The 27,857-nt window shown below is 41.1% G+C and overlaps 1 protein-coding gene across 1 annotated transcript; it reads left to right on the top strand.

Annotated features, from left to right (window-relative positions):
* Positions 1-1,115: 1,115 nt before the first annotated feature.
* med30 (mediator complex subunit 30) lies at positions 1,116-27,538 on the top strand. Its single transcript, XM_020107362.2, has 5 exons — positions 1,116-1,261; positions 2,729-3,002; positions 5,069-5,227; positions 9,978-10,085; positions 26,843-27,538. Exons 2-5 carry the CDS (start codon positions 2,820-2,822, stop codon positions 26,936-26,938), a joined length of 546 nt encoding a protein of 181 aa, XP_019962921.1. The 5' UTR covers positions 1,116-1,261; positions 2,729-2,819; the 3' UTR covers positions 26,939-27,538.
* The last annotated feature ends 319 nt before the right edge of the window (positions 27,539-27,857 follow it).

Below are 27,857 nucleotides of genomic sequence, written 5' to 3'. Positions count from 1 at the left end.
AGGCTCAACAAGCAGCTGAACAGTGTCTATTCCTGACTGAATTTCAAATTAATTTGAGGTCTGATAGCTCACACAATAATCCCAGCACGGTGCAGTGTGGTATAAGTAATGGATGGATGTGTGCATCGAGGGACTTAATTCAAGGAGGAGACAAGAGGCTGAACTTTCTAAATAAAAAGTTATAATGACCCACGAGAAGCAATCGAGTGCCATGAATTGTCCTGAAGGCTGATGCAGGCAGATGTGTGCGAGGCTGTTATAGAAGAACAGACCAGCACGTGGCGCTGTAACCCTAAAAAGCTTGGACTATTTTGTAGTGCGCTTTGCTTTACCGTAATGCTGTCATCAATTTCAAATCACAACATAAGAAAATATTATAATAATGCATATTATATAATATCAAATTATGTATATAGGCAGGTATGGTATAAAAATGAATATGGGTATAAAATGCTATGTGCTATATATACATACACACAAATATATGTATATATAAATGAATTCACTGTTATTTACTAAATAGCAGTATATCACAGACAGCATAAATGTATAAAGATGTAGTAAGTATAAAGATAAAGATATGCAAGTGTATATATATATATATATATATGAATTATCATAATAAGAGGTACATTAATAAATCCACGAGGTATACAATACAGTATAATATAGATGGTACATTTCATATGGATAATGTGTTCTCAAGGACACAGATATATATTAATTTATTTTTAAGAGATATTATATAAAATTTCGTGTGGATTAAAAATCACATCAAATTACTTTGAGTCAAATGTGAACATGGAGAACTCTCAGTCACGACGCAGAACGGAACCAAGTGTCTGATGTTCTTAGAAATACTTCATCCACTGAAGTTTCTTAAAACCAGGTCAAACTTTGCAAGTGCCCTCAACTAAGTTGTTTTAAGTTTCACCATTATTTTACACAGTTCCATCAATTAGTTACTTTAATTTTCTCTGTCATTTATTTCTTAAATTTCATACAGATCTATCCTTTTGTGTTACTTTTACCTCATTATGTTTTATTTGCTACTAAATTAATATATTCTCACCGTGTCTCTGTTGTTTGAATGTCCCCGCACAGCCGACTTGAATCTGTGGATGTAATAAGCAGTGGCGCCTCTTTTCCAGCACTTACGGTGTCTGGGCCAACTCTCGCGATAGTTGCGGCGGCTGAGATCCCGGGAGCGGAGCAGAGGAAGTTGACATGTCAACAAAGATGACGAATTATCAGCGCGCAGGTAAAGTTACACGCTGTTTCGGGACACATCGGAAATACCGGGTCCATCTCTACGGCGGATCGGCTTCGCGTGGCGCGGGAACAGCGACAGCACACGGCGGGAATCGAACAGAGACACGGCCGAAGTGTCGCGTCCACTTTAGCCTCGGTGACAGCCTGTCCTCCCGAGCGTGTCGCGGACCCGTTACTTGGCGCGTCGTCTGTCTCTGGTCCACGTTGACGCGCGAGGAGCTCGTGTCGGACGCGAAGCTTCGTTCACGTGTTTCACAAACTGCCGTGAACAACTTATGCTAACGGCTAACGTGTTAGCACCGTCGCTTCAGCAGCTCTCGGTCCTGTTAGCATGTTTTTTTTTTTTTTTTTAACGACCTGTTTGGTCACAGCTGTGCAGCTCGTTAAACAGCACTTCCTGGTTGTTAAACTTTATTAACAATGACAACAGCTTAATGCTTCTTTTTGTAATATCCCACTTTAAATCGAGCCCAGTGTTCACAGGGCATTCAGCCAGCTGGTAACTAGAACAGGTCTGTTATTATAAGAGATGGTTTGGATCAAAGTTTCAGCTAAATTAAAACATATTTTAGTGTTTAAACTTCTCCAGTGTAAAGATTTGACCCTTTTCTTTGCCGCACACTAAATATCTCTTGGTTCTGGTCGAATACAGTCAACTACTTGAAGTAGTGCCATTTGATTAAACCATTAGTATCAATATCAGTAAGTTCAATGTTGTGACATATAATACTTATACATATATAATACATAATGATCTATGGTCTCAGATCTGTAAAAATGTACCATGTTTGTCATTCTGTGCTCATGAAAAGCATAAAAACTTGTCTGTGTACTTGACGAAATAATTATTCAAGATAAATATAAGTATAGACTGATTCATTTTTGACAGACAGAATTTGAAGACTCTTTCACACTTTTTGGATGATTTAGAGAATAAACAACCAAGTGAGTAAACATAAATATTACTGACAAATAAATTGGTAATAAAAACAATTTAGTTTTCAAGACTTTTATTTCCTACTCTCTTCTTCCTCCACGTTTTATAGTTCAAACTTCTCCAGTGTGAAGAGTTGACACATTTTTTCAGATTGTTTGTCAAATGCATAAAACTATTTGAAATAGAGCTGGGTGATGGAGCAATAACAATAATCATCACAATATAATTTTCTTAAGGTTTTAAAATAATAACACTTCACTAAGGAACAAAAATTATACCCATCAAGATAGTCAAACTTGAAAGAAATTGATTGTTATAATAATCAATATGGACTGGTGTGAACATTTTATCCTGATACAGTTTTTAGCCATATTGCCCCGACCTAATTTGAACACATCCTGTTTCGATCTGGGAGATCTGTGAAATCAAGACTTTTTTTCATCAACTGTCAACTTGTCCTACTCTCTTACTCATCTTGAATTTCCTTCCTCTCCTCCTGCTGCCAAACATTAAATCAAGGCATGTAAGTGTGTGCTGGTCTGGAATGGCCTGACGAGGAACTTCACCTAGACCTAGACCTTCTCCTGCGTCACATTCACCTTCTGTCTCCATGACGACCCCTCCGCTAGTATCGCCTTTCGGCGCGCAGCCACCGCCGCAGCAGCAGCAACAGCAGCAAGCACAAGCAGCGCGTGATGTCAACACAGCCTCGCTGTGTCGCATCGGCCAGGAGACGGTCCAAGACATTGTGCTCAGGACCATGGAGATCTTCCAGCTCCTCAGGAACATGCAGGTCAGTCTCACTCTGCCTCTCTGCCCACATGCACGGCAGTCATGGTTTCAGTCTTCCTACAGTTTTCAGTTTTCCTCTCCTTCTTTCATTTCCTTTGCTGAGCTCTAACACCCTAGGAAACATTTAATGCCATAAGGACATTATCAAAAAAGAGATAAAAACTGTGAATCCGAGATACAACATAATCAAACAGATCTAAGTAAAAGATAAAACAACAGAATATTAGCATAAAAGGCCAAAGAATGGTCGTGTCACAAAAATATAAAGGAATATGCAAAAATAGTAATACTAGGTCTGGTGTTAACACTTCAAAGCACTATTATGCAAACAACAAAACAGCTGTCAGTCGATTAAAAATGTGTTTTTATGCAGGATTTGAAAACTGACAGTGGCAGCAGACTGAATACTAAAAGGAAGCTGTGACTTCAGTGCAGTCAGCCCAAAGCTTAACCCTCAACCCTCAATTTTAACTTCAGTTTCCTCAAAAAAACTAAAAAGACAAAATCAGGGAACACAAAAGGCCTTTAGAGAAAGTTTAGAATTTAGTGATATAATCATGCAGCCATTTGTTTGAATTTAGCGAAACAGTGAAATGGAAATTTTTCACAAAACACATTTGGACTTGTCACAGCAGGAAAAGGCTCTGGAGTGAATAGTAAAATTAATGATACACGAATTACATTACATACAGCTGCTTCAGTTGTAATATCATTATGGTTTTACTACCAGCATCCCCAACTTCAGGCTGCAGTCCTCAACACGAGTATACGCCAACTGAATGTCCTCGTCATTCAAACATTATAATGTCAGAGGCGAAGACTGAAAACAATCCTGTCGTCCTGGGTCAACTCTGTTTCTTAGAAGACCAGTTCGGCTTCAGCTTCTTTTTCATCCTCTATCATTAACACCGCAAAACAAATCAAACCATGGTTCAGTTTCATCCGCACCAGGACCAGCTCTTCAATATACTGTAATTTAGTCTACTGGTCCAGAGCGTGGTCTGATGCACCTTTCACAAAGGATCATGGCCATCGTTTCCCTCTGTTCTACATTTTTATTTGGTCAAACAAGTAATTTGTTGGGAGGTTATCTGTCTTGCATGCTATCAATGCACTGTCTTCATTAGGTCATGCCTCAAATATGACTTCACTGCAATCAAGTGACGGCAGATAGATGTCGAATCACTTCAAAAGCATTCCTTAAAGCGTTTTCTACTCAGGAAATGAGTCTTTTATATCAGTTTGTTTTGCGGTTCATGTGTAGTTCAGCTCTGACAGTGCTGAGGTCAGCAAGAGTTTATCGTGGATGTCGGCCAGCTCCTGAGAGATGCTCCTCCTGCACCCTGTTAAAATCGCAGCCTGAGACGGACCAAACGAGCACGTCTGAGCTGCAGAATGCTCAAACTGCATTGTTGTGACTTGTTTTTGTCTTTTATACTCATAAAAATTCTTCATTTATCTCTTCATCCCTGTCTCCCTCCCTCCCTCTGTCTCTCTGTCTGTGTGTCTTCCCCTTGCTCGCCCTGAAGGCAGACTTGTTTCATGTTCTGTAGATTCTGTTTATAATCAGACGGTGCTGCCCCAGAGGCTCGTCGATCCTCTCAATAAAAACATATCTCGTTACTCGTTTACACCCATTGTAGTTAAAAGCCAGAGATGCTGCCTCAGTATGAAGGTTAGAGAAAACAAAGGGCTGAAGCAGTTAACCTTTTGGTGCCAAGTTTGTGTGTGGGAGTGTAAATTGTAGTATAAATATATTGTCATGACTTGTTATCATATTGTTGCACGATCACACACATGTTTGACACATTTTCTGGTTTCTGTATTGTCTGTAGCTTTTATTCTTAACCAGAAAGGAAACTACCTCTGTGTTATCAGTTTAAATTAAAGTGTATATATTGCACATTAGTTGGAGGTTTCTAATGGACCATTACCAGTTTGAGAGCAGCAGAGACTTTGTATTGCTTTTGGCTGTGGGGATCAATGATTGTTGCTTTTTATCAACACTAAGGAAATTGTAGGCTTGTTCTTTGCTGAACCCAACATTTCCTCTGTGTTCCTTCCCAGCTGCCAAATGGGGTCACGTACCATCCCAACACCCACCAGGACAGGCTGGGAAAACTCCAGGAGCACCTACGTATGCTTTCTGTGCTGTTCCGAAAGCTGCGTCTTGTCTACGACAAATGCAATGAAAACTGTGCCGGACTGGACCCCATACCACCCGAGGTGAGACTCATTTGACACTGATCACCTCATCCATGAAATGTAGGGACAACCCTGACAAATCCTTGTCTTCAAATGTTGTGTTTTGTCCAAAACCGAGATAATTTGATACAGTTCGATCACATCATGCACTGATATGCTCATTCACCTGATTTTCCTTACGTGTTACATTAATTCACCAGCATCACAGTCATCAAATGAGAACTGTCAATTTCTGAGGTCTTTCCTATAGATCTCAAACATGTCGCTTTATTCACTGCTCCTGTTGAGTCAGTTGAGAAGTCTTTGTCAGGTTGTCCTTTCTTCTCACTTTGTTTGTATAAAACCAGAATCAACTGGTATTTTCTGCATTTTTATATTTTATGCCTCAGCGCGTGATTGGATGTTAATTGCTTAATTGCACCATGCAGTGCACCTGTGTGGAAGCGTCCGCATTCGACATGATTGTCTTAAAATTGATTCAGGTTTCTCCTTCAATTTGTCACCGTCTGTATTTTCAGTCAACATTATTGTCCTTCTCAGTCAAGCTTACCTACAATTATGAAAAATATGATATTAAATCTCATGTGAAAACATCAGGCTGGTGTTTCGGTTTCCTCCATTTCCAACACCAGTCTCTACTTTCATCTCTCTTTTTTGTGGTTTGTTTTGAGGACATTGTTGCTGGTCCTTTATAAAATCTTAAAATGCCTTAAACTCAACTTTATGATAAATAAAAAGGCCTAATTAATCAAATTATATATGTATAGACCATATTTACAACTCACAATTTACCTCATTAATATTTTAGGGCTCATCACCATGAAAAATTCTCTCCTGTCGGACTGAAGAAGAATTATTAGTTATGGTATGTGCTGCGTCGTTAGTCTGTTTGTGGTTGAGTTTATGAGCATGTGAAAATGCAAGTTTACTGAAGTGGGCTGTGTAGAAAGATTCGGGAGAATCTGGATCAAGGTGCTGGAGTCTCACAGTGTTTACTCTGAGCCAGTATATTCTCACTATTGGTGTGGTCGTAAAGGGTCTTAAAAGGTTTTAGAGGTCTTAACTTCAACTTGTCTATTGCTGTAGACAGTCTGCTATAGTTTACAGAGGACTGTGCTTGGGGTTTTCTTGACTGATATATAGACTCATCGAACTTTTAGGGTCCAGCGCTAATTTAGAACGATATGCTATTGGATTTTACTGTTTTATTGTTCATTGATTGGTACATTCTCAGTTGCTGCTGAGATGTTATCTCACCTTTTTAATCAAGTTATATTTTAATACTCACACACACACATTGTACAGATTGTGGTTGTAACAATTGATTAATCCTTCCAGATGCAACCGTCAACACATGATGCATGTGCTTAAGCAACTGTCACTCAAATTTCCTACTAATTAGGAGGTTGTTAGCTGAATGGAAGAAGGACATTGTTTGTGACATTGTTGCTCATACGTACTCAAACACACACACACACACACACGTGCACACTCACATAAACGCACATCTTTACCTTGGGGGACTCTTATCTCGCCTGCTCCCTTTTTCTCTGCGGGCAGCAGATTGATTGGTCACTTCAGGTGAGTCTCCAGAGTCTCTTTACCGCTGGTTACGGTCACCATCCACCTTCAGGAGCAGCAGCAGCTCAGCCGCACTGCACCCCCGCCTGCCTGCACTGACACACAGAAATACAGAGTGCATTGTAGAATGTCACGAAGGCAGTTTTCCCACCACCACACACACACTCACACACAATCAGAGGCTAACTGGGCATGCACTGCGCTGTGCGAGGCTCCATGCAGGTCTACAGCTCGACCATCCACCACTGTTTGATTGGATTTATGACTGTGGCAGTCCCTTCCCAATTTTTACAGATTGGCTCGCAGCTAATCTCTCCAACCAGACTCCTACTGAGGATGAAGGAGGTTGTGGGAGGGGACCAGTCCTAAATTGGAACATGGCTGCCAACATGTACTGTACATTCTCGGCATTCAGCAGCATTTCCAATGATCTATCCACTAGTAGTTCACAAGGACTCTCGACTGCTGTTCTACTCATGAGTCTTTGAGTGGTTCACTTTGACATGTTCCTTCTCATCGAGTAATTCACCCCACTAATTAGTTGTTATCATTATTTAAATGTTTATAAATGTTCCCTTTGCGGCTGAGCTTCAGTCCAGTGCTGACCAGCCAATAGCTCAGCTCGCCATATTTGTCTGGGGCGCTGGGTTTGTTGATTTTGGCCCCTGCACACATGCCATTTATCATCCCGCAGAATTCAGGTGCCCGCGTGACAGCCGCCCACTATTGGCTGCCCGAAACAGGAAGTGGAATCAATGACTCGGGCAGCGTGACCTCATCACAGCCTAATTAGCAACAGACCCGTTTAATGAACAGCTGGACGAAATGCACGTCAGCTCTTTCCCCTTCGCCTTTCCAGCTGCCGTTCGTTGTAGCTTTTTCCTCTTTCTTTCCTGAGCTCCCTTTTTTATTGCTGATGAATAATGGCTCTCTCCATTTCTTTCCTCGTATCCCTCCATCTTTCAGTCAATCTTCACATCGGCTTCATTTTCCAGCTGTCTTTCTATTTTTCCTCTGTCTCTGTTGTAAATTTTTTTTCCCCCTCTTGTCATTTCCTGAAGTGAACATCCATGCCATTTCATTTCCCTCTCCGCTTACACGTTCGCCCGACTATTTTCTTATTATTGTGTTATCGTTTTTGTTTGTCTTTTTCGATCCTTTTCCTTGTGTCTCAGCGAGGTAAGCTGGAAAACTTCATTGGCCCATTCTTCTCTGTCAGGCAGAAAACCACATCCATCTTTCTGTGGAAGAGGCAGAGGTTATGACTCATACACACACACACACACACACACACACACACACACACACACACACACACACACACACACACACACACACACACACACACGTATGCTGCATGGCTACATGTGCACACATAATACACTCTACATCCATCTTTCCCACCCTACTCAGCACATTTCATTTTCCCCCCACGCGCTGCCAAAATCAGCCCACTACCTTTAAAATCCGATATGTCATTCCCTCTGGTATAAAATTACCCTATATGAAAAAAAACTTTTCCTACTTTTAAGTTTTTCTTGAGCCAGAGACAAGCTCATAGTTTGTCTGATATAATATGCTGCACATGTCCTTGCTTTCTTTTGTCCCAGAGTTTACAGTTCGGTTCGGAGCTCAGCCTGGAAACCGACAGGAGCACTTTTTTCCCCCAATCCCTTTATTTGTTTTATTCTCTCCTCCATTTTTTTTAGTTTCTATCTCATTTTTTCCTAACTATCTCCCTGCCCCCATCCACCCTGGTCATTTCCTTTCTATTCATCTGTTAGTTAAACTTTCCGTCTGCCTATTTATTTATTTTTCACTTCAACGTTGGCCAGCTCCAATCGTACTCATACACTAGTCACTCATTGCTTCCAGATGAAGCAGCCTTATTGAATCATTGTCTAGCGTCTGCAGGTCCTCTGGTCCAACTGCAAAATCTGCACAATCAGGTCAAACGCTGCAGGAAAGAATAGAAGAATAACATCATACAACTATGAAGGATTGAGCTAAGTATTGGTCCAAGTCATGATGGGAACAAGGTGTGGCCATTTTTTTAGCTTCTGTTTGTTTTCAGAGTCTCATACCTAAGACAGTTTTTGTTTTGATACGGAAACTTAGTTAGTTAGAGAGTTAGAGATGTTAGTTTTTTCTCGTGACAAGAACATCTGGCTCTTTGCTGCTTGAAACACATTAAACTAGTATCATACATCGTAAACTGCAGGGAAATTGCTCTGTAGATTTTGAGTGGGTGAGACTATAAAATTGACTTAACGTCAACATAACTGATATTATGTATTTCCTAGAAACGCTGTAGAATTGCTCAGACGTTTGACTGCATTTACACTGCGTGCCCTACAGTCGCTCTCGTTTTGACAAAATCCAATTCTGTGCTGTAGCTTTACTAAGATTATCAAGGATAACATCAATCCCATTTTGCGCAACATGTCCCAAACGTCCTGGGTATGAAGGAACAGTGTGTTCTCAAGAAAAAAAACGACAATATTTGATCTGTGGCTGCAGCAAACCTCCTGCTCTACTCCTCCTCTATGAGGCAACCATTAGGGGGCAGTGTGATGCAGAGCAGGAGGCAGTGACCCTGTCGGTTCTCAGGAACGCAGCCTCGTCTGAAGGCTGATGTGCATCAGCCTCACTGTAGTGTCAAGCAGACAAGGTCGAGTCCACACAGCGTTTAGAAATGAATTAATCTCTCTCTATGTCTCCCTCTCTCACATCGTTGATAAGAGACGAGAGAGACTCGTCCTGTGTTCGAGAGCTTTACACAGAATCCCCATTGACACCCCTTCATGGGAGCACGATTATGACACACCACAGGGACGTCTTCACTATAGCTTCGTACTCATAGGTCGATTGCCAATATGCGCATAATGCAAACCTATAACTGTACTCAGCAGACATATTGGACTCCCTATGAGAGATGAGAATATGCAGTCCAGTGCTTGTTGTATCTTCCGAACATGGGCCGAGTAAAAGGGGAGGGGCATGTGTCAAAAGTGCTTCATTGAGTGAGTTTCATCCCAGAATGAGACCTTTTTTAAAAACAGCTGACAGCAACAACCCAATGATTATTTTACTGTTAATTTGTTTAATTCATTTGAATATGTCAGCTTTTCAGACGTGTATCCACATTCATGAATAATACAACCAGATCTTGGCTTGCTCTTCCTTCCAGCAACTTATACCCTTTGTGGAAGATGACAGCTCCAAACACGAGGACCGCTCAGCTGGCCAGAGCCGCCCCGCCACCGAGGAGAGGAGAGAAATCCTGGAGGTCAACAAGGTAATGTGTTGTATATCCCAACTAGCACTAATGAAATAAGAAGGTTACCATGAAGTTATTTTAGATCAGTAAAGTTTGTAGCCTGAAGGGGAAACTCTCAATTTACCAGTTCATCTATATCCCAACCCTCACGTATGATCTGGATGTGTGGGTCGTTAACTTCGTCACACATCTGCTTTCTGCCACCGCACACAAATCGTAAAATGGCAGAGTGAGTGAATTACTTTATATGGCCAGTATGCATAAAAAGATTCAAACAGGGAGGTGAGCTAATGAGCAGCTCTATAGTATATAAACGTATTTTAAATGTCTGAGAGCCGACCATTGACTGCAAATAGCATGGTAGTAGCTCGTGGTGTTTCTAATATTAACAGAAAGAAGAGATGACTTGGATTTTTTTTTTTACCGTCTCTCGTGAGTGAGGCTTTCACTTCTGGAAAGTGTCAGACATCAAACACACCTAAGAGCTTTTTCAAATGTGTTCACTGTCAGACATGTTTTTGCCCAGTTTTGATAGAGAGGGTGTTTTATGACGCACAGAAGTCCGGAGCAGAGAGGTTTTCTTCCGACTGACACTCCATGTCAAGTCAAAGTCGGAAAGTTTGTTGCTGAAAGCCTGAGTCATGACTCAATTTAATGCCTGATCGGGAATTGGTTTGAGGACAGAGAGACGCAGGAAGATGGTCTCTCAGAGTTAATTATGCATAACCATCGATAACAGTCTTATTGCAGATGAAGCTGCCTGAGAAACTACAAGAGAGCAAGTTAGAAGTGTGATATGTTGTTTTTCAAGTCCTGTTTGATTTAGCAACAGATTATTTTGCTAATAGCGAGTGAGTTGTCAAAAATGGCCAAACGCATTATTGCTTGTTTTATAATTTTGAGCGAACTTTGGATACAAGCCATCTCCTGTGGCTGCTTCACAATAATACCCAGCCTTTATTCCAGATGCTTTTAATGTCAAGCAGCAGCAGTTAGTTTGCTTTATAGTTCTAGTTTGACAGCTGCAATACGATTGTTATCACTGAGCGATAATACAAATGCAAACATCACTGATGGATTGCATGCATGTATGGTGTAGAATTGTAAATAGACTGAATGTCTACTGCTGAAAAATCACAAATACTATAAATACACAATATGGGGTTAGAGTTCATGTTCATTTTAAGGATTCATTTTTATTTGAATAGTGTATTTATGTGTAATGTAAATTTGAAAGGATGAAATGTTTCTGCAAGTGGGATGAGATAACCCCACTGTTTTAATTATTGAACCATGTCGTTGATTAGAAAATGAAAGTCAAAACATGACAAATCTCTCCAGCACCACAACAGAGACAGAGAATAAACTAGACTCAATAGAACAGTTGCACCAAATTTCACACACTCATAGATATCTGCTCCTTAAATTTGCCTAATTTTGTGACAGACAAAAAAAACACAACATTTTGATTTACGTGTTAAATCAATACAACGCAAGAATATATGTCTTAATACACTGTGTACCTTTTTGTCCAGGCTCTCTTAACGATGACAAACCCTGCCCCTTGACTTTTTAGCATTTGCCCCCAAAGATGAATTTTGCATCTAGGATTACGTTTAATCTCTCCCTGGGAAATGGGGCCTATCTAGATCAAGACATTCAAGACTTTAAAATGCCACATGCAAATAACAGCCTGCGGTTTACGAATCCTAGATCCTGCGTAGATGCAGGAGAGGTAAACAGCCGGTTCGCTCATATCTCACCTGAGTATAGTTGTTTTAGAGACTGGAACATGGCTAAGGTTCAGGTAAAGCACATCATGCATAATAGAGAAGCCTTTTGTAGTTTGGTTCGTCTGTCATGGATTTATGTTTGTGTATTTTTGTGTGAATGAGTGAAAAAGCTTTTGTTCTTTCTTCAGGGAGGCAAGATGTGTTTGCTTTTTTTTGCCCTCACACATGCTTTCAGTATGTGCACGTGCAGACTGTAGCCGCTCTCTGTTTTTCCTTTGTATTGTGCTGGCCCGGTACGGATTGTGCATGCCAAGCCGTTTGAGTGTGCTGCAATGATAATGGTCCAAGGTCAGGAGTGTCGGCAGCAGAGATGAGAATTGGTTATTTTTAAGAGCTCAGCACAGCTCCCCTGGCTGCTTTTAAATGTTAACACTACAGTGAAACATTGCAGCGAACCCTGCTCAACTGCACTCAGCCACATCCAAAACAAACAGCATCCCCTTGTCACATACAGCCTCCATACACGCAAAGAACACGCTACAAACCGGCTGATAATGTGGTAGATATATAACCTAGTGCAGTATTTTAAATGAAATAATAGACTGAATTACTGACATTAGTACCAGTTTTCTCTGTGAGTTTCAGTGACTGTACATAAAACACTGCCCTGGGAAGTGAGAGTAATTTCTTTCTATTAGAGACCTGTGTACTGAAGTGATAAATAACCTTGTTTATGATGTGACCTTCCCCTATGCAAAGCATTAGCATGCAAATTGAGTTCCGTCAAATGATCCAAGCATATAGAGAAGACATGCTGCCGTATGTTTCAGGTCCAGCTTTCCTCACATTCTGCATTTCTTAGCACATTAAGTACAAGGACCTCATTATGCAGTGTATACAGAAGCAGTCTTCCTGTACATATATACAGTATATAGGCATGTATTATTTATTTAACTCTGAGCACATGAAATACACCATAAAGGCTGTTGATGTTGATTGTGTCCAACAAACAAATACACATATTACACAAAGGAGAACTTTATTTTTGCCACCCTATTACATATTACATACCAAATCGCTCATTTCAGTGGTGCCAATATCTGCAGAGTTACGCTTGTTACTGGGATGTTTCTAATGCCTCGCTGCTTAGTCAAGGGGATAGGTCTAATTGCTGGTGTTTTCTTTGTTTAAAGTAAAAATCATCTGTAAGTTTTATGTTAGTTTTAAGTAACCTATTTTTTTACATTTGGGATTGTGTGGGATTTTTAGAAGCCAAATTTATTGCTACACCACAGACATCTTGTCACTTATCTATCTGCAACATCACTGAACATTTCAGGAAGCTGTGATGATCATCAACTATTTGACCTCGGATACCAAATTGTTGGTCGAACCAAATTTGGGAAGCGGACCAAAAATGCTTTGGTTTTTTAATGTGATTGTTTTTTTGTTTAGTTTTTATCAAGCAGTGTAACTTATCAGCAGTATATTGACATTTCTAGTTTTTTTTAATGAGGAAATGTTCTCTTACAAGCAGTGTTTATATTGTTAAATCCCCAGCCAGCCTGACTCTTCCATAGGCTAAAACGTGACCTTATTGCAAACACACATTTCCAATCTGCCACTGGGATTTCCAGTGAACGCCTCATGTGTTCGCAACGTATTTAGCTGTGATTTTGGCCAGGCTGCCCAGCTGCACATAAAGGCAGCAGTAAGGACAGCAAGCTTTAGGGAGTTACAGCGGTTAGTCTGATCAGCAGAGTAGAGATGCAGTGGGACAGGGGAAGCAGATGTTTGTGGTCTGGCTACATCTGCTGCAGTCACTCCAGCCAGATCGGATAGTTCTGGATGAGAGGGGGGTTGTTGTGGTAGAAAAGCAGAAGGGAGATAAAAAAAAAAGAGTGAGAAAAGGGTATGAGAGCTAAATGGCATAGAGATGTTAAGATGAAAAGGTTGGTGGAGTGAAAGATGAAAGATTTGTGATAGAAAAATGGAAAGTACGCTTTCGGTTGAATCAAAGGTTAGAGAGAAATGGACTGTTCTGATGGAAAGGTGTTTGAGGATGGATGGGTGACCAGACAGACAGCTGCGTTGTCAGGGAGGAGAGACGTGTGAAGTGGACAGTAAAGGACAAAGGAACACTGAGAGATAAAATGCAAAGTAAAAAAAAAAAAAAAAAATCCATTCATTTGGTGTTTTTAAAACGAATGGAACATTGCATGGCAGTAGCAGCGAGCGAGGGGCCCCTTGATGTACAGGAAAGAAGAGACAGGTAAAAGATTGATGAAAGAATGGATTGAAAGATGTGTAGACAGCTGCGGATTGTCAGAGTTAAGCCGTTGCCATTCAGATAGGGTCTTCAAAAGGAATAACAGACGACTGATGAAATTCAGCTGCAGCAGGGAAAATAGGATACCTTCTGTTACAGGATGCTGAGAGGGAGAAAGAGAGAGAGGGAGGAGAAGATTGATGCATAAGTGAAAAGATAAGTCCAAGCATGCTGCAAACTCCCCAGCTGATATGTCACACTGGTTTACGATTGGTAGCCTCATATTTCCCCTTAGAGAAGCCGAAAGTAGATTTTTTGGAAAGATGACTTCTATCAAAATTTAAATTCACTCACAGCTGTAAATAATGAACAATGACATAATGCAGCTTCCTGGGGAAGGAGATGGGGAGAGCGATAGGACTGCAGACTAATAGGATTCTGTATCAGTGGATGAGGATTTTTTTTTGACACTCAGTTCTGAGTGAAATAACCTTGGAACAGACACCACCCTTGTTACCATTCGACAGAAGAAGCCGATCTGAAGAGAGCCATTGAAGTGTGCTCTCAGCTCACAAGACGGAATAATGTAAAGCAGTCTTGTTGGCTCGGCCTAAATATGAGCGCCATCCAATCCCTACCTAATCCCTGTCTACAGCCCTGCTTCTGCTATAGGCTGTGGGGAAATATTGACATTACATCTGTGACCTGTAAGCCAAGGGATGTTGTGCAGCCTGGTGTTGATATTTATTGCTTGCCATCTTCCTTTTCACTCATTGGATTGTCTTTTTTTGACGGTTGTGGAGCTCAGTTTGGAAGAGCAATTGGCAACTACCACAACTGCAGCTGATCTCCTGAGAGACATGTCAATTAAGGCACATGTGACTAAAAGCACGCATGTCTTTCAGTGTTAATATCCCCCTAATAGAGGAATAACCTTTGAAAATGCCACTAAGACCTTCATTAGAACGAGTGAAATTGGTTTGTGAGACTCTACTCGTGGAAACACTCCATTGATTGGTGGACAGTAATTGGGGATCTTCCTATTGCCATTAGAGCTGCAAGAAGGGGTTGTTTTCATTATAGATTAAGCTGCTCATCGTTTTCACCATTAATCATTTAGTCAGAAAATGTTAGAAATTACTGGAAAATGGCCATTTAAAACTCCCAGACTTCAAGTTCACTTTTCATGTCTTGTTTAACCTGTAATCTACGCTGGAGGAGACTCAATTGGTGTCTATTGGGTCTCTTATATTTGTATTTGAAGCCAATTTGACTGCTTTGTATCTGTGTAGCAACTGTTTTTTTATGCCTCCAAGCACACTACAGCCACTGTCTCGAGAACGCTTTGAGGGGATTTCTTCAAACCTTCAATAGGACTTAAAGATTAACTGATTTGATTTTCAGTTGCCCGAGGTCGAAGGTAAATCTTAAAGTGACCTTGCAAATCTTCAAGGTCACGGTAGCCTCACAAAACACGCTTTTGGCCTCTTGAACACGACATCTCAAGTCACGCTATCCGTCAAAACATCCTTTGCCTTTTTATATGGCCATTTTCATGACAGTGATCTCCTCCCCATGTAGGCAGGCACCCTCCCCTCATCCTGCAGATAATAATGAAACACAAACAAAGTGTTTTTTCCTCCTATAGCCGAATGATAATGGGTGCTGCCAGAATGGTGCTGTCACAGCGGCGTGGAGATTTAGCTGTGTGAGACCAAAGTAGTGACCCTCGTAGTAGCTGTCACTTCAGCCCACTTTCATCACACTCCACATATCCTCAGGCCCTTATCCTACCTCTTTTCTCTTGAAGCCTGAAGCCCACCACCCAAGCAGACCGTGCTGAACAGGTATCAGGAAAAAAAAGATCAGAGTTGGGTTGAGCGGTAGTAGAAGGGGGTTGGCTAGAGGAGAGGCAGATAAATGACTCCTCTATGGTAATGTCTGGCTGCTTTATGGGGCGTCCTGGCTGTGAGTGATAGCCTCGCTCTCGTTATCTGTCGATTGGGGTAATTGCTGTTTGTCGGAGTCTGGCTGACGGATGGTGATGCAATCTGCCCAGCGTTGGAGGGGGAGGAGGGGGAAGGCATTACTCTCATCACTCTCCACAAGTGTCTTTACTAGGAAGCATGCTGTGTGTGACAATATACATTTAAATTTAAAGTGTGTTTGAATGTATATATTTCCCCAGTGTACGGGTGGCTGAATGCAGTAGTCTTGTACTGTATGTCTCTTATGCTCACTCTGATGTGTGTAGTTGCATTTTATGTAAATGTGAGTGTGTGTGTAGTGGACAAGTTTATTTGAGCGTGTGTGAAAGTCAACGGTGTTTGCATAAATGTTTAAGATGCATTAGGCTTAATTCATTGGTGCCTAATGGGTTGCGATTGCTCAATCTCTGTGCCGCAGACCTCTGGTGCCATAGAATGTGATTGTGCATATCAATTCAGCATCCCCAGTCATCCACGCTGTTTCGGCTCCAATAAAAAGTACCAAAGTCGGTGGCACCCAAGTGACCACTAATTACAGCCCTAATGAATACCCAACATTACTGGTCACACGCCAATTAATGAGGGAAAACAAAGAATATGACAAATAAATTTGCCAGCAGAATTTGCAGCTGAGTGCCAATTTGGACGGAGACTCGTGTTTCCATTTTCGCCAGCTTTGTAAACGCTGTCCAAGTCGGTGGGAAGCGGGCTCCTTTCTGCCCGCCTGTCTGACCGATTGGCTAACTGATGGACGGACTGGCTGGCTGTCCGGCTAAGTGACGGTGCATTTTGCAGAATGGAGAAAGGATGATTCATAGCAGCTCTTTGGACTACTTGATAATCATTCCATCTGGGGCGTGGGACTGGCTGTCTTGTAAATGGCACATCACTCATCATTTGTTCTCTTCGCACTGTACGTTACTTAAACTCTTTGTCCCTCTATCTATCCCAAATTTCTCAGAGATGACCCCTCAACCCCAAAGGGGGGTTGAAATGCCGGACCTGTGTGCGACACGGCAGACCCCCACCGTTTTCTCTGCTGCACCTTCTCCCCCTGCCCCACCCCTGTGCTGCAGCCTGCCACTCGCCTCGCGTTTGATTTAATACCAGCCTAAGTGTGAATAAATTCCTGTCACAGCCCATTAAGGAGGCCTTGGAGAGATCTGGCCTGTTATTAATTCTCCACAGCTCCTCTCTCTCTCTCTCTCTCTCTCTCTCTCTCGCTCCTCTTTTAGTTACTATCTCTCCCACTCTGCTGCTGCTACTTCTCCCTCTCATGCTCCCTCACCCTCCTCCCCATCGTCTTCCTCCGTCACTGCACACCGCCTTGCTTTTTTAATACCCCGTTAATTACCACGTCTGTCCTCTTTATTCAAATGAGAAAGGGAGAAATTAAAAGCAAGGAAGGTGTTTGTAATTTCAAATAGAAAAGCCATCCACTGTCTGGCTCTCCTCTCCTCCTCTCCAGACCTGTGCGAGGGCTGCTGGCCTGGTGTGTGTGTGTATATAATGAATTCCAGTGGCACTGGCAGTTAGTTTTATCTGAAGAGCAGGCGGGGAGTCTGCAGAGGCCTGATGATAAACAAAGGCAACCTCCTAACTGTAATAAGAGCGGGGAGAGAGGGATGCAGCTAAGTTGGCAGATGCTCTCTCTGTGTCTCTTTCCATCTCCATCGCTTTGCTCTCTGGTCTAGTTCTCTGTCTCCCTCCTTCTTCTGTTTCTGTCTCTCCACTCCCACAGATGCCACCTCCCCTGCTGTTCTTCAGTTCATCTCCCTCCATCCATCCTCTCCATTCCTCCCTACGCCCTTCTCTGTCTCTTCCATCTCTCTTTCCCTCTATCACTCCCTTCCCATCCTCCACAACTATGCTCAGGCTTCAAAATTAGTAGGCTGGGCACAGCAGGAGTCCGTACCTCTGTCTTATTAGTAGCCTCATATGTGGCCCATTAGGGGCTCTCTGTATGCCAAGGGCTTTTTAATTGTTTTGCTGGGGTCAGGAGGTCAGTGTAGCTGCAAAGCTCCTGCCGAGGAGGAATCATAGCTGCTCTTTCTTTTTTGGAAGAATATGTTTTCCTGAGCATTTTGTTGCATTTAGTGTCAAGTGCAACCCCAATTATTTCTACTTTGTATTACACTGTTTAAGGGCAATGTTAGCCATTAGAGGTGCATAGTTTATATTCACTGCTATGTTCAGGACTTTTGTTCACATGAGAACAAAGCATGGTGCAAGGTGGATTATTTGTTTTTGCTTAGATTGTATTTTCCTGTTGTGCTCCAAGTAGTTCACTTGTGTAACGACTGCACATCAAGGCCAACTTTACATTTTTCTTAGGCTGCTTTTAAGAGAAATAGAAATGTATAGGACGCAGGCCGACATCAAACAGAGACATGTGTCAGTAACAGAACAAAGGTTTGAGTGAAGAGAGATGTTTTTAATTTAGTTCTAAAGGAAACAGGTCATCAGGCATCCGCTGGGATCATAAATGAAAAGACAGTTCTACAGTAGCAAGCAGGCAAACAAACTCATCGGCGTCGTCATCCAGCAAATATATGAAGTCCTTCTTTAGTTTCTCAGATTTTTCATACTTGATGTTATCGAGTCCTGTGTGAAAGATAACATTTGAAACATAGGGGTTTGCTCTGAGGTGGCAGTGGTAGTAATTGTGGTGCTGTAGATAATAATGGGTTTGTGTAGTCGAGTGCCTGAAACAAAACAAAAAAACCGAACTTATGACAAATGACACCCAGTTGAGATTTATGCTTTGTCCCAAGTAACAGAGAAATGACTCCAGAGCATGGCTAAGACTTATCACACCCTATGAATGGTGACATGGAAGTCAAGGTGCTTTCTTCAAATTATGAACTGAGGAATTCAGCAAAATATGTCAACTAACAGCGTAAGCACGAAAACAGGGCGTAGACAAACAACAGCAGCCTCTCTGGTGTGCAGCGTGAGGGATGTGAACGGGTGCGTTTGTTTTCATATTTCGCTGTAGTCAGAGTTTCTTGTCAAGAGCTGACTGAGGACCTGCGCTGTGGCTGCTAAAGGGCACGTTACATTACCTGAACGGCTGCTGTTTTATTTTTTATTAACTCCAAACCCTGTCATCACTTTTCATTTAGTAAAGGAAAAGCTGCTTGCTCAGGTGCTGGCAGAAATGTTTACATTTCATCTTGAGAAAGTGCCTTGTGTGAGCATGTGAAGGGTCTGTAAAGGGTTTTCACGAGACACATGTAATCACTTGTTCTCCTTTCTCCCTCAAGTCTTATTGCTCTCAATAAAAAATACATCTCTTATGAGTGGATTGAAGACTTCAAATTGGAAATACCTCTCTTATCTCTACACAAACCTTCTGTGTGTGTCATTTTCGTCTTCCCCCTCACTGCTGCCTTCATTCTTTAACACGATTGCGGTATTTAAGACCAATATTACTTTGTTGAAGAGGCTCCACCGGGGAGCTGATTTTAAGTGCGCATGAGTGGTTGTACCAATTTAACACATCACGGAGTCACAAGACGGTTTCGACATCTCAAGAACTGTTGTCTGCACCTGAAGTAGATCTAAATCAAAGTTCTTTTTCAATCTCGCAGGAGCCCTCCACTGCCCATTATAGGCTCTTGAAGTATCATGTTTACTTAGAGTGTGAGAGGATCAGCTCGGTCTCAGATGATATAAGCTCCTGACAAACATCTGAGAGAGATGAAAGAAAGATGTCCTGCCTGCTTTCAGATTCAGACGGTGTGGCTATCTGACTCGGCTCCGAGCACTCACATGCATGCATGTGCACACAGAACACGCACAAACGTTCCTACAGTGCACACAAACACGCAGATAAACAAATACATGCACCCACATCATCTGCTCAAGTCTGGAAATCAACTCTTCAAGCAAAGACTTCAGGCTGCAGCCACTGTTCTGCTTCCCTGTGGTCCCTGCCATAAGCTCTAGTTAGTGGCACAGATGTCAGAAAGGAAAAACCGCCAATTAAACAGCCTGATTTAAATATATTTTGTGAATATAGCTTCATTTTAGGCATATTTTGAATTTATTTATAAAAATGTAAGAGAATATAATACAAGCAATTGACAAAACCCAGTACAGAGAAGTATGAAGGGTACATCTCCTACTTAGTCCATATTTTCCTCGGTTATATTCCGTTATCAATAAATAATTTGCACCAAGGAGGATTAATCCAATTGTCTGAGTCCATAGTCCTCAGGGAAAAGTTTGTCTTTTTTCTCAACTTTTCCCTACTTTTTTCTGCATCAGGGGGAAAATCTATCAATTTGATTTCACTTTTTATAACGTTGTGAGAGATACTGTCCACATTTACTTTATTTCCATGAGAATAATTCATGGATTTGGATTTAAATTATTTAATTGAGGCATGTTTAGGGGGCTGATATTTAGTTTGTGGATTTGGTGCAGATCCAAATAGGAATCAAGATATTGTAAATTAAATTGTGGTTTCATCAGGAGCCTGTTGGGCCTTACCAGATGTGTGTGCTCTCCAGGCACCATTACAGTTTTTTATTGCCTATTCAGCTGCTTAAATCATTTTCCTGTCTTCTTTCATGATAAGGTTTATTGTTTACCTATCAACACTTTATCCTGCTTGCTCGGATTTGTCACATCTCTTCAACAAACTTTTGATAGTTATATAGTTAAAATAATTTGTTTTGTGTAGAACAGAGAACCAGGGAACGTATTGTCAGTTGTTGAATAAACTAAAATATTGATATGGCATTGGCTTCATGTTATATGTGTTTGGCTCTACCAGTACCTCTCCTGCATACGTGTCTGTCTGTGCTTATGGGATCATGTGCAGTCGCTGCAGTTTGAAAGCCAGAAGGTTGAATTTATCAGTTCTCAAGCTGCCGTTCTGTACAAATTAACCCCATTGCACTTCTGAACTGAGTATGAACTCAGATATTGTATGCACCGAGGCACAAGAGCTCATCGCATGTGCTTAGGACTGCAATTTTTTCCCCCTGACTTGTGCAGTGAAATATATTCCTCGTTTAACATGTCGCTTAGCCCCTGCTCAGTAAACACAGCCATGTTTCTAGCATAGTGCTTTGATGTGCAGTTTTGCTGATGGCTGCCCATCATTGGTTATAAAGCAACAGCACTCCAACCTTCCTGTCCCTCATTTCTTATCACTGGCAACCAAATCACAAAGGAAAGCCCAATCGATGGGGCTACCTGGCTGAGACTCAAGTGCTTAGGGAGAGAGCGAGGGGCTGCCTGGCCTCAGATACTTCTGAAAAGGCTAAATCGATTACAACCCTTCTGCAACAGCCACCTGACACTGCGGGCTTTCCACCTCAATGCTGTGGACGTATTGAAAGAACCTCGTCGCTATGTGTATGCAAGGATGACAGCATGCCTATTGTATTTCTGCCACTGCTGGAAGATAAGGCTTTTATCTGTCGTCAAAATCCCTCTGTGCCAAACACAGAGCGCACTGGTACTTAAACATTCCCGTTGAGAAAAAAAACATAAAGTTTATAAAGTCAATTAAGGCTTTTTTAAACTGATGTCAGGCAAATTAAAGCTGCTCGGCCCGGCTCCCTGAGGGTAGACTGTCAGATGGTGAACCACGGCCGACTCAGCGTCGCAGGGTTCCCTAGGCGGAGCACAGAGCAGTAAGCAGCTTACTTACCCCCAGCTCACATGTGCTTTTTTTTTTTTACAAGTTTCCTCAGTGGCCAGTGTGCTTCCCTTAAAGTGACATTTCAATTTGGAGGAACAGTTTATCTCAAATGCACTCACGTCACGCTCAGGATTGTGATTTGTGTTACGTTGGAAAGCTACAAAAAAATCAGTGGATATTGTGATTGCTGCTGTGTAACTTAGATTAGTTAGAAAATACGTGAGTATAGACATAGATGATCATATTTAAACAATACTCTGATATAATATACCAGGAAAAATACTAGAAATTTCAACAAGACCTAAAATGATAAAACAGAACTAGGGCCTGATTTTTCTCATCTGTAAGCACGAGTTGATACTTCTATCCTTTGTTCTATGTAATTCTGCTGAGTAATGCTCATCTCTGGTTGAAATTTGAAGGAATGAGGAAATAGTGTAGTGGACACAGTTTAGGATGATGAGTGTTCCTCCTCAGATTTCTCTCTGAAGATTTAGGTAATAGTTCAGTCGCACATGAAAGATTTTATTTCACTGTGATGTTTCACCAAGGAGATTATGTTTTCTCCCCTGTTCCTGCTACTTGGTTGGTTTGTTTGTCTGCAGGATTATGCAAAAACCTTTACTACAGGAAACAAGTGAAGGGACGAGGTACTGAGTGTGGTGGTTGTGATGTTGCAGATGAAGGTTTTAACTCCCTCTCGTGTGACTGATCATGTATAAAATATAAGAGACGCTGTCACACTGAAAAAAGAATCTATGCGAGCTCTGTACTTTGTTTCCTCTCCTCCTCTCTCTCTTTCCCTGTCTCCTTCTTCTCGCCTCTACCTCTCCTTCACAACTCTTTGCATCTCATCTTCCTTTCTCCCTGCTCCTCCGCTTCATCCTCTCCTTTCCAATTCTTTTACTCTTCTCCTCTCCTTCTCTTATTTTCTCTCTATTGATGCCGCGTCCTCTTCCTCTTGACTGTTTGCATTTCTTCTCCCTTTTCTCCCTCTCTCCTCTCCTCCTCTCTCACTTTCCCTCTATATTCTCCTCTCAACTCTTCTCCTCTCCTCTCCTCTAATCCCTTCTCCTTACTCTCAGACACTTACACTTGTAATTCTCAGCCAGATCCGTCAGAGTCAAAGCTGCGATTTGAGTCGCCAGCGTCAGGGCGGATTAGCGGAGGAATCCTGAGTGAAGGCACGTTTTTGCTCTACTTGCTATTTTCCTCCTCTTCTCCTCCTTTTTGTGCGTGTGTGAATATTTTGATCTAAGTCATTTCTTCCTCACCATTATCTCAAATCACCTCATCAAAAAAGCAACGCCGGGTTTTTAATGTGCCCAGAGATCGTGTTTTTAATCGCAGATGAAATGGGTTAAATGGCTAAAAAGCAGATGAATACCTCATCTTATTCATATGATGACATAATTACAAGATTAGCTTGATTCTTCTATAATGTCTAATGGATCATAAAACTCCCCAGTCGACTTTAATGTGGAGATAAAGCAACAGAATTAATTAATACAGAGATGCCAATTATCAAGCTTGATAAGGCTGGAGATGTCCTGTTGTTTGATTGGCCTACATTTGACAAATCCCAAGTATTTACAGATTATGATGTTCAACTGTCGAACATTGATGTATTGAAGTTAAGAAAATCTATTCACTTTTAATTGAAAGCAATCCCTGCTGGGCCCACAAAGATGTGAATGCATGAATATATTTTGCAGCGAATATCTCTTGGTGGCCCGAGCCAGGATCTGTCTTGACACAGAGATACAGTAGTTAGAGCTTCTCTCGTGGCAAAGTTTCAGGCGAGCAGAATTTTAATAAAGTCATTTGGATGAAATATTCAGCTTTTCTTTCACTTCTGTCTTTTACCCCTCTACTGAGGACAGCCTCTTTGATCTGATTTGGACGAGCAAAGGGAGAAAGGGAGAATGATGAAGGGAATCAGAGGAAAGCAGACGGGGAGAAGCAGATAGAAGAGACTGAGAAACAGCCCTTCACCCACGTCACTTAAACCAACAATCATCTGTCTTGCATTTCCAATCGTTCTTTTTATTTTAAAGGCCTCAGTTAATGATGGAGCCACTGTCCTTTCCTCGTGCGTCTAATCATCACTCTGATACACGGCTCATCTGCGTTCAATCGTTTCTCAGAGATCCAAACTGATGGGGTTGTTACAGAGTTGACGGTGAACAAGGCATCAGCTGGAGATAAAAGCTGCAGATGCTCGGTTATACGTTAACAGATTTTTTTCTTCCCTCTGACTCCGAAGATGTGTAGGTTCCTCGTCTTCAAGTAACATCAGAGTACAAAGACTCGAGTGAGGGTTTCTTCAGATAAACCTGACAATTTTACAAAAAAAGTAATCACCGTGTTGTATGTGACTTCTCCATGTTTTTCTTGTTGAATGAACATTTCTTTTCCAACATCATTCAGAAATATTTTCTTTGCTTTAAGGCCTGACTGCAATTCACAGTTTATTCCATAATTGGTTAATCAATTAATTATTTTCCCCATGAACCTTTTAGTCTGTGCGAAATGACAAAAAGGAAAAGAAATGCCTGCCTCAATTTCTAAAAAGCCACTGGGGGACATCCTCAGATGTCTTAGTAATATTATAATAATGATAATATTAGACACAGAGCAGCAGTTAATCTCATTTGGAAGTCAGCCTCTAAAATATTTACCATTTATGTCGTAATAAAGAAAAGTAACGTTGATGTAGCTCTTTGTCTCTGTTACTTCACTTAATAGTTTATAAAATCTATTAGTGGGCATCACATTCAACAGATATTATGGCTAAATAAATTAAGGTCAAATCACTTTCGACTCTGGTTACAGTTTTTATAAGCAGCTTTGTCGCTACAGAGTCAGACGCTGTGACTTTTCCATCGTCTTTCTGCCAAAAACTCTGTCCAGTGAACAAACTCTTTCTGTCCATGAGGTCTTTCGATGTTTTGAATGTGTTGAGGGTGAACACATCTCACCCTGGTCTGTCCTCTGTCCAGATGTGTCCAGATGTGCTGTAAGGGCACCTGAGCGCTCCCTGAGTTGGACAGATCTTCTACAAACACACACACAGAATAATATTAACCTTCAAAACACAGTCGCAGGCTTTACAAGATGGAATGATGAGAACTGTTCAAAAACTGTTTAAATGTTATGATTAATCAAAAGAACCAAAAGTAAAAATAAGATATAAGATATGATTTATTATCATTTGAATATTGAAAATTTAAATAATCCAATAAAATGGAAGTTACAAGAAGCCATAAATGTATAACAATCGGTTTAAAGGTAACTGAAGATAAAATTAGTCAAATGTATAAATATGATATGTTGATGGTTAATGTTCATTGTTAATCGTTCTCTAAATGTGACGATTCAATACTTTTCTATATTTCTATATTTTTTTAATCTGCATTTTAACAAATTTCCACTATTTTAAAGACAAAATGATTATTTGTAAAAGTAACAACAGATTAATCAATAATGACAATCGTCATTAGTTACAGCGTGTTCGCTCATCACTCCTGACCAATACCTGCTCTGTTTAATCAGTATCTGCTCGTCTCATGGATCAATTCAGTGCAGTCTTATCACGTGCACGCACCATCACACAGTGTGTCGCTGCGTCTCTTCCGTGTGTGTCAATCTCCATTTCCGCTCTGTGTCAGGTCACTTTCCCACTCTCTCTCTCCTCCGCCGCTGTGCCGACGTCTGCCGGCGTTTCCAGGTGACATGAAGCAGGTCGGCCTTCTGCCAGTCTGCGGGAGGCCTTGTTTATTTTCATGAGTTGTTGACTGGCCACCCTGCCTCAGCTGAAGCTGTGTCAGAGCGAGTCAGGTGCGGCCGGCTGCGGATTGAAAAGGCATCACAACGTTATTGTGGCTGTTGAGTGGCAGGCCAAGAAATTAGGGAGTGCATCCTGAAGAGAGGTGTGGGGGTGTGTGTTTGTGTGTAACCGTCAAACAAGAGGCTGTTAAGAGCTTTCCTCTGCTTTGTTCCCTGCAGTTTACCCTTTTCTAAACATCGTATTAAAGGTGTGAAGGATTAGCATTTCGCTACTTATGAGGTTATGAATGGAATTCTATCTCCCTGAGGTTGCAGAATCACTTCAGTGATAAAAGCAGTCGTGTTATTCATATATCAAGATATGCCAGCGAGCTTTTCATAATGAACGATCTGTAAAGGCTGTGAAAAATGTGGAATTTCATATCTGGCTTCAAAGAAAGCTCAGAGAAGAATATTTTATTTGTGTGTGTGTGGAAGAATCTGGATTCAAAAGCAACGAAATTTTGACTTTGAAGCCAAATCTAGACGTTTACAACCAAAAACATATCTGTGCGGGGGCTTCTCTCTCTCTCTCTTTTTTTTTTTTTTTTTAAAGCCTTAAAAAACAAACAGTTTGCTTTGGGGTTATCAGTTGGATCGAAATTACAAAGGCTCAAAGTATCATATCATTAATTTGGAGCAAATGATGAGTTATTTCAGGACTTGATTGTCAGAGTAATGAGGCATATCCCTTGTAATGCAGACACACACACACACACACACACACACACACACACACACACACACACACACACACACTCACTCAAGAATCAAAGTGAAAGTCGCAGAGAGAGACACTGAAAGAGGAGAGAGAAAAGAGTGAGAGAGCTTGAGAGGCAGCGAGAGCCCCCCTAGAGAGGGAGGATGAGAGAGAGAGAGAGAGAGAGAGAGACACTGGAAGGCCTCCGAATGTTCCACTCTGGAATATCTTCAAGGACAATCAGCTAAACAGTTGATATTAAGAGAGCTGTGTGAAATCGATTGCTCAAGGTGTTATCTGCGCCGCAAAAATGGCTGGTAATTAGTCATGGCTAAAGGAGTGTTAGTGAGAGAGTGAGATGGATTTAATCTTAATAGATTTCACTGCACTGCAGATACAGTAGCTCCTGAGTGAAGGAGCTCCTCTCTCTCTTACCTCTCTCTCTCTCTCTATCAGAAGAAAAACAACCGTAATGTTTGGTCGGTTGTTTTTTAATTTTTGATCCGTAAACTTCAAAATTGTTTATTTGCCTTCAGACATTCTCTCTTTTTTTTTTTTTGGAAATCGGAAATTTTATTTTCTGTAATTTTTCTTGCAGAAGCTGAAGCAGAAGAATCAGCAGCTAAAGCAGATCATGGACCAACTCCGCAACCTCATCTGGGAGATCAACTCCATGCTGGCTGTCAGGAGCTGAGACACACACACACACACACTCACAATCACACAAACACGCAATCACACACACACACTGAACGGTTGTAAACTGGACGAGTGACAGGGTACAGCAGAGATGGGCTGAGGCTGCACTTTACAGAAGAAATGGGGATATCGGCCTGTTTGCTGAAGAACAAGACATGAAACAATTAAGTGTAGAAGAAGAAGAGACACATGAAGACGAACAGACATCCGACACGGAGGGGGGAGGCTGCTCACGTTAGCGACGGCAGAAAATGTTCTGTCTACCTCGATATAGTACATTTCAATTAGCATTATAAAATAATCTGAAGCTATATTGTGTTTTATCTACTTGTAGGTACTAGCTGAGTACAGACATATTGATGTATATTATTTAATCCTCACATGCTGTACATCTGCAACAGTTCATGGCATTAGATTTATCTGAAGTTCTACCTTTTAAAAAGTCTCTAAACAATTTGAAGTAAGCGTCAAAATGTTTTTAATTCTAATTTTATTCATCAGACGATTTTATTCAATGTGAAATTATGAATGTCTCTCTGATTGAAATGGACATGTTTGAATTATGATGCAGTTTAAAGGATTCTGCTCAACTATACACTTTGTGCTGTGATTTATTTATTTATTTATTATTTATCGACATTTTCAGGGCTGCATTTTTCATCTTTTATTTTTAGTATCTGGTTAATTCTCTGGTTAATTGTTTCAGTATGAACTTTGACTCAAAGGTTCTGAAAAAGCATCTTTAAACTCACAACTACCTCAGAATAAAACTTGAAAGTTATTCACTGGAAATAACTTAATAATTAAAACACTAATTAATTTAGTAATTAAGACCTAAAAGCTGATATTAAAACAATAGAGAATAAGCAAACAGCACAAACAACTTTAATTAGATTTATTTGTAACCTACAAAA

Source organism: Paralichthys olivaceus, chromosome 20 (assembly GCF_024713975.1).
Source record: "Paralichthys olivaceus isolate ysfri-2021 chromosome 20, ASM2471397v2, whole genome shotgun sequence".
In the NCBI taxonomy this organism is placed as follows: domain Eukaryota; kingdom Metazoa; phylum Chordata; class Actinopteri; order Pleuronectiformes; family Paralichthyidae; genus Paralichthys; species Paralichthys olivaceus.
The sequence above is the reverse complement of the archived record's forward strand: the minus strand, read 5'-3'. Positions and strand labels throughout refer to the sequence as shown.

Excerpts from the sequence above, each read along its gene's own strand:
- med30 (XM_020107362.2), top strand. The coding sequence starts at position 2,820 with ATGACGACCCCTCCGCTAGTATCGCCTTTCGGCGCGCAGCCACCGCCG. Across the intron at positions 3,003-5,068 it reads AGCTCCTCAGGAACATGCAG|CTGCCAAATGGGGTCACGTA; the intron begins GTCAGTCTCACT and ends GTTCCTTCCCAG. Across the intron at positions 10,086-26,842 it reads AAATCCTGGAGGTCAACAAG|AAGCTGAAGCAGAAGAATCA; the intron begins GTAATGTGTTGT and ends TTTTTCTTGCAG.